The sequence below is a fragment of the Erpetoichthys calabaricus genome, chromosome 1 (assembly GCF_900747795.2).
Source record: "Erpetoichthys calabaricus chromosome 1, fErpCal1.3, whole genome shotgun sequence".
In the NCBI taxonomy this organism is placed as follows: domain Eukaryota; kingdom Metazoa; phylum Chordata; class Cladistia; order Polypteriformes; family Polypteridae; genus Erpetoichthys; species Erpetoichthys calabaricus.
Genome location: NC_041394.2, coordinates 143,524,851 through 143,532,568, shown reverse-complemented (window position 1 = coordinate 143,532,568; position 7,718 = coordinate 143,524,851). Strand labels below are relative to the sequence as shown.

General features: G+C 35.5%; 1 protein-coding gene across 1 annotated transcript; it reads right to left on the bottom strand.

Annotated features, from left to right (window-relative positions):
* Window positions 1–780: 780 nt before the first annotated feature.
* On the bottom strand, window positions 781–6,362 carry LOC114646067 (islet amyloid polypeptide). The gene is made up of 4 exons (XM_028794053.2): window positions 6,254–6,362; window positions 4,863–4,975; window positions 4,454–4,588; window positions 781–1,042 (listed from the first exon to the last, which is right to left on the bottom strand). Exons 2-4 carry the CDS (start codon window positions 4,940–4,942, stop codon window positions 853–855), a joined length of 405 nt encoding a protein of 134 aa, XP_028649886.1. The 5' UTR covers window positions 4,943–4,975; window positions 6,254–6,362; the 3' UTR covers window positions 781–852.
* Between the last annotated feature and the right edge of the window lie 1,356 nt (window positions 6,363–7,718).

Below are 7,718 nucleotides of genomic sequence, written 5' to 3'. Positions count from 1 at the left end.
GGACTGGGGTTGAAGTCCCTGCTGCTCCCCTTATGAAGTCTGCATGTTCTCATCAAGTTTGTGTGGGTTTCCTGACACATCCGAAAGACATGCTGGTTCGGTGGAGTGGCAATGCTGAACTAGCCCCTGATACATGTGTGTGTGTGTGTTCATCCTGCGATAGGCTGGTGCTCTCTCCAGGGATTGTTCCTACCTTGTGCTCCAGCTTGCTCCAGCTTCCCCAAGACCCTGCTCTGGATAAGCAGGTTTCAAAAATTAATGCATGGATGAAAAATGGGGAGAGATCCTATATTTGCTTAAACTTAAGAATAATTAATACTGGATACTTTCAACGTTTACTGCAGTAGTTTTCTCATGGCTAAACTTTACTTTTACTTGAGTAACTTTACAGGACGGCAACTCTATTTTTACTCAAGTATGACTGCAGAGTACATCATACAACACTGAAACTAACACACAACAAACTGCATAAAGGATCACAAGGGAAGTGCATGAATTGCAAGTCTTATTGTGAAAAAAAGTTTTTGATTGAATTTAGAATACCATTTGGTTTAACATTTAAGGATAGACCAACACATGTGTTATTGGCTGTAATGTGTAATTTTCTGATGTTTTTATAATGTTTCTCTACTATGGGAGCTATAAAATAAAGCCATACAATGCATAACAAATGAATACCTTAAAAACAGCACATTCTTTTAAAGTAATGTGTATAGTAAATTCACCCATTAATATCACACCAAGAAAGGCACTATTAACTTACAATTAAAAACAACAGAATATATCTCGCATTTTATTTTACAAAGAAAATAATATATGTTATACATTGTTGGAAGGGCCCTACATTCTCCGCTAATATTGTAGATATTTCAAAGGCTCTTGAATCAATGGTTCCATGCTGTCCCTCTTGCCATAGGTGTTAGAGCCCACATTTGTTGGAGCATATAGCATGCCCTTGTTGCTGCTTGATCGGATTAAATAGTCTGCCAAGCGTTGCGTCACACACGTTGCTGTGTTACACTTCCGTTTTTCCATGTGATGGCTGAAATAACAATACAAGAAAAAGGAAAAAGCATTAAATTAGTTTACTGGGTATTAGGAAATGAATTAGCATTATTTTATTTGTAACCTTCTAAAGTGAACGGTATTAGAGAGGTGGTTACTATGGAGTTTATGTCCTAGAAGACTGAACTTGGAAATGTTTAATCCCAACAAAGAAATGGGTTTTAACAAAAGAGAGGCAAAGATTTCCAGTCTTAGCCTGGAAACTGGAGGAGTGCAGTGGGTCCAGGTATTGTCTTTGGGGAAACTGGGGATTCGATCATAGGCAGCAACATATGGGGTACACAATCTGGGGGGTCTCCTGAGCTTTCCAAGTGCAGACTTATGGTTCGTTTACAGGAGCAGCAGTGTTTTTTTTCCAACAGGAAAACTGAGATTGGGTGTATTCAGGCAATTACAAGAATCACAACAGCAGCCCTAAGTATCAGAGGTGGACAGCAGGTATATAATGTGCTCAAGGCAGCCAGGACTCAATACTGTCAAGTAACGATAGATGTTTAAGAGTGACTATTAACTCCAAATGAGTGTCAGTCGATGAGGCAGATGATTTGTTTACCAGGAGAAAAGGTGTCTAGTAATGCAAAGCAAAAAGGAGAGATCTGAGGAAGTTTCAGCATGAAGCTCAAAGAAATCGACTATATCACCAATCGAAACTTGCTTAGCTGCTAATACACAAGTGAGGCAAGCACATCGGCAAAATGAAACATCCAAGGAGAGAGAAACTCGCTTAGCTGCTAATGCACAACCGATGCAATTGATTGATTGAAGTGCCAGAATCCACGGTTTCTAGGAGCCCAGGCTTTTTACAGCACGGGCTTACACAGCTAGTAATAATATAATTAAAAAGTAGGAATATCGGTGGGTTTATGCATGAATGGGCCATGTAATGGACTGGCACCCTATCTAGGCTTGGTTCTTGCCTTAGGCACAATGCTGCTGGAATAGGCTCTTATTCCCTGCAATTGGATTAAAGGGGTCTGAGAATGGTATGTATGTTACATTAGAATCAGGGAAATATTTCACATGGTTTCCAGTTACTTTTAATTTCAAGAACCACTTAAGTCTTCGAAAATGTAGCAGATGAGCTCAAATTTTTTAAACATTTTCACTTGACTGTGAAATTGTGTCTACAGACAACAGACAGGCAAAAATAACATATGAACATATACATGTCCATCCTTCCATTTTTTATTTATCTCATTTACCTAGTTAAGGCAGATCCATTGCTGTTCACTGGTCAATTTATAATATGTAACACACAAGTTTTTCAATGTTAGAGGAAAGTCAATATAGACATGGGGAGAACATGCAAGCTCCACACAGGCAGTGCCTGACAGCACAGCTCACTACTATGCCAACATAATGTTTACATAAACACTCATTACATTATATTGAATGTTTAAAGTTTCTGATTTTCATTTCCTAGTACCAATTAATCCAAGATTCACATCATTCTAGCATTCTTAGAGTGCTGAAATTGTTAATAGTTTATTAACAGAATTGCGTTTATACATGAGACAATACAATACATGTGAGTAAGGGGTGAAGGCAATGAAGCTCACCTTTCTCTCTAAGTAAACCTGCCGACTGTGCCTGCCTGCTCTGTTTTCAGCATCTTTTACACCTACGTGAAAAGTAGCACACTTGAACCACTCTGCAGGGTAGAGTGACTCTTGTCTGCTTACAGATTTTATACTTGGAGTGCTGTTCAGAGCTACACAATAATCATTTTATAATATAATATAACTTTTTCAAGCTGCACGAACTAATTCACATTCTTGGGAGAGCTGCAGTAGTAGCCATGAGGCAGGATAGGTCATGCACAGGGTGTTTTATTTGATTTTATTAACTTACATATATTCATTAATTAATATATATAAATAAAAAAGCACTACACATTGAGCTTCTCAGAGAGAGACAAGAAAGATAATTGGGGGAGTGCTTAAAAGTTTTTATCATTATCGTTTAGCTTTATAGTATCAGTGATATTGTTCTTAAAAACTACATACTGTCACTTTAATCAAGTTTAAATAAAAGGTGGTCAAAAGCAAAAAGACTCAACAAGAAGAAAAGGTCTTTCAGCCATATTGTCTTATGGCAATATGACCAAATCATATTCAAACAAATCAAATTTTACTATCACGTACAATATGCACTGAAATGATTAATAAAGTGCTTAATTGCCCAACTCCAATGACTATATAAAGGGACAATAATAATACATAACTTTATCTACTCAAAAATCCTGAATGTAATAATAAATAATAATAATAATAATGATAATGATAATAAATAAATAAATGTCCAGCTAGACTGAAAAGATTAAGCAAATCAAATGGGTTTGCATCTCAGGTCCTCCCTGTGTGGAGAGCGATTTTGAGTGGTGAGAAAAGCGCTATATAAATGTAAAGAATTATTATTTTTTATTATTCAATTTTATTTATGATAATCTAAAACTAATTAATTGGTAACAGACAACTACAGGCAATGGAAGTATTTCATGAAGTAAAAACCACAGACAAAGGGGTAAGTTGGCAATTTTTAATGCATAAAATAAAGCAGCAAGGAAGCAAAAATAAACATTTTATTTGAGCATGCTTCGACTTATAGATCAGCTGTGAGTTAATAAGAGAGGGCAAGAAAAAAATCTATTTTTATTTTCAGGTAATTTTAGTAATAATTAAGCAGGCTCAGTAAGGCTATTGAGAGTGACTATGTGTACGATAAACCTTGTTAGAGAAGGCTAGAGGAAGCATTTATCTTTTAATTAGAAACAACCATAGCAGATAAAGCTCATTAGGGAAATTATTATTTACATTTTTCTAGTGAAGGTAAATAAAAAGTATAAAACAACAAGATAAAAAAATTGGCAAAAATAGCCATCCGTTATTGTAGAGGAAATGTATAACAAGCTGACCTTGTTAGACAGGAATAGAGGAAATTACTCTCTTTCCATGAAAATACAAACTAAAAGATATATACAGTATTTATTAAATTAAAGCACAAATTAAAAAGCTAAATGTTTTTCATGGATTTAAAAACAACATATTAAATCAAAGGAGTACAGTTACTTCTCATTATAAATGTATTATTTTTTTTGATAAGTTGATATTAAAAATAATATTAATATTATTAAAAACTGTTCACTGCCTTATTAAGGTAAAGTTTAGCTTTGTAATATGAGCACATCACTTAATCTCCAAACCTGTTTATCCTAAAGTACATCAGTTCTAAGCTAAAGGGGATTTGCAGAGCAGTGAAATAATGCTAATTGAATTCAATAAGCATTTCAATTAGTTACGTTTAGGATATGCTATAGATCTGCTTTGGCATACAAAGAAGCCAGCAATATTTGAGAATTAACAGAGAGGTAACAGTCAAGCTAACATACCTGGTTTCTGTTAGTGGTTCCTTTACTGGAAATGCAGCAGAAAAACTGAGAAATGAATTTTTGGAAAAGCCAGGAAACAACCAGTTCTCCCTCTGTGGATCTATATCCAATTGTTCCCTAGAAACAGTGGAGTATCTATAAAATGAGATAAAGACAACCTATGATCTTCAAAAACAAGTGTGAAAAAATAAAGCAGATGATGATACATTTTTGCTGACAATGTCTCAGCTAATAAAGTGAAGAGAGGATTAGATAGTTTTCTGTTTTCAACTGCAACCTACCTTTAACCAGGTACTTGAATAGAACTTCACTGAAGAAAGAAAGAAAGAAAGAAAGAAAGAAAGAAAGAAAGAAAGAAAGAAAGAAAGAAAGAAAGAAAGAAAGAAAGAAAGAAAGAAAACAAACTGACCTGTTTGTTGGTGCGGTGTTAAGACAGTTCAGAGCTACAGAGAGTAACATCAACAAAGTAGGGAGCTTCAAGCAGTACATTGTCTACTGCGTGTCCAGAGTAATTCTGCAGCTCTGCAAAGTAAAAGAAATGTAAAATAGAATATTTTTTGCAATGCAATGTAACTTAATGTATCCATTTTCAGAGGTGCCTATCCATTTTAGGGTTGTGGAGCATATACATTATCTATCTATCTATCTATCTATCTATCTATCATTTTAAACTTTGCAATATTAACTTAAATCAAGTTTCTAAATGATTTTAAGAAAAGATGCACAAAAGCATGATTAAATACAAATACAGCAAAAAATAATATAAATTCCAAAATAAACAAGAATTTGAATTTACAAAATACTAAAAGCTTTAAAATGTGATAGTATATATTTATAATAGCATTGATGTACAACTGTAGCCCTCACCAGGACAAATGGAATTAGAATGTCATGATAATAAGAGAATTTTTCAAGAAAGCAAACATTCTGAGAAAGGTTCCTGCAAATATATTTTTCGTCAATTTTCTGTGCATGTTTTATCTATTGCATTGTTTCAGGAAGCTGGAGCTAATTCCAACAGTTCGAGGCACAAGGCAGGAACCAACCTTTACTGAATGCCAATGCATCACAGAGTAATTTAAATATATATATATATATATATATATATATATATATATATATATTTGTATCTATGTATTCAGTTATTCTACTTAAATATTGCCTTTTTTCAGTCTTTTATCTTTTTTGCAGTTTTGCTGGAGATGAAATTATAGATCAAATTTAGAGACTCAGAGGGAAATCTCATCATTTATTAATTTATAAAAATAATTTACCCAATAAACATTAAAAGTTTTAGTGTACTGAAATGCCAAAATATTAGACATTCTTATATTGTTTTTTTTAAGATCTATGTCCACGTACATATTCCACTTTTATGTATATACCAATATGCATTTTGCATAGATTTCATGATTGCTTTTATATACAGTCACCAAGGTTTTACATGCACAATTTTAATCTTACTTTTTTACTCAGGTATGATGGCATAAAAGAGAATTAGAACCAAAAAGGTTATATCTAAAGTTGTATTATTTTAATTAACATTTCAAACACATTGATCCATTTGTTTCATCTACAGTAAATAAATATATGTACATAATAAGAGACCCATGTTATTAGATATAAATATCTGAAAAGTTTTTTTTCTTTCTCCTGATTTCAGTTTCCTATCCTCCCACCCCTTCTTTACAGATATATGAACACAGTAATGAAATGAGAAAGCAGGCAGCTGAGTAGTTTTGGCATGTATGTCTGCTCCAGCATAGAAGCAGATCCTCTCCAGCTTCCTTACTTACTTACTTGTTGTACTTCTGTGTGGAAGTGCAGCCAGACAGCTGATTCAGTTTGATTCTGCTGCAGGTCCCCCTGTGATGCTGCACTTGGCTCTGAATCTCATGTCTGGATAGCAGTGTTGGTCTTATATATCTTTCACACTTTGAGCATTGGTGACATCACCCATTCCAAATATAGCTTGTTATTTGGATTTATATCGGTGGAGGTTGTGGCGAGAAGCAGGAGCCACATGGCAGGTCAATGCACATGTCACATTATCATGATTGCACATTAATATATCATCTCAAATGAGTGTGCGTGGAGGTGTTGTGCTTCCTCTTTCTGTCACTGAGTGACTGAGTGCTGACGACCACTGTGACGGACATGAGACTCCCAGCAGAGGCTCTGAAACTGCTGCTTAATAGGTGAAATACAGTTTTTACATTTAAATTCTCTGTATTAACCCAAATGCCAGCAGCATACTTCTGTGATGGGGCCAAAGACTTTCATTTAAATGCAGTACACCAATGGCCAATGTTAAAATGTCTCTGTATAGCTATGTTTCCAGCTTGAAGGATGGCATAGTAGTGCAATGAGTACCACTGCAGTATTACAGCAGAAAACAAATGTTCATCATCCACTTGTTCTATGTGGATTTTTGATGTCTTTTCTATGTTCTTGAGAGCTTTGTGCCTTAATCAAAACACAAGTTGTCAGGTTATGGTGGAACCCCCATGTTAAAAAAGTCTGGTCTTGATGGCGACGATCTTAACAATTTTCGGCCTATTTCCCACATACCTTTTCTGTTAAAAGTCCTTGAGCATGTTGTAGCCTCACGGCTCAACAATTACTTAACCTCTAATAATTTGATGGAACCCTTTCAGTCTGGTTTCAGGGTGCAGCATAGCTATGAAACTGGTCTGCTGGGTAACCAATGATTTGCTTATGGCAGCAGACTCTGGACAAACCAGCATATTAATTCTGTTAGACCTCAGTGCAGCATTTGACACTGTCAGACATGACATTCTACTGTCCAGAATGGAGAACATGCTGGGTATCTCTGGCACTGCCAACCAGTGGTTCAAGTCCTATCTGACTGATAGGCAAGAGTTTGTTAGTCTTGGCAACAGCAGATCTAGATCAGCGCCAGTCACACAAGGAGTTCCTCAGGGCTCTGTCCTCGGCCCTCCTCTCTTCTGAATTTATATGCTTCCCCTTGGCCATATTATTCGTAGCTATGGACTGGGTTAACATTATTATGCAGATGACACTCAACTCTATTTCAATGTCAAAAGTGCAACTTCATCAGAGTTTTCTCAGCTCACAACCTGCCTCAGTGATATTAAAACCTGGATGGAGCAGAACTCTTTATAATTAAATTGCAACAAAACTGAACTCCTGCAAATTGGCCCTAAAGCGCTACTTAAGAAAATGAGCTCCTTTTCAGTCACTCTTGACGGTGTTCTCATCAGACCTTCTTCTGATGCAAGGA

Bases quoted from the DNA above. Each gene is read 5' to 3' on its own strand.
- LOC114646067 (XM_028794053.2), bottom strand. From the start codon at position 4,942: ATGTACTGCTTGAAGCTCCCTACTTTGTTGATGTTACTCTCTGTAGCT. The intron at 4,589-4,862 runs GTCAGTTTGTTT...CTCATTTTATAG, and splicing joins AACACCGCACCAACAAACAG to ATACTCCACTGTTTCTAGGG. The intron at 1,043-4,453 runs GTATGTTAGCTT...TTGTTATTTCAG, and splicing joins GAACCACTAACAGAAACCAG to CCATCACATGGAAAAACGGA.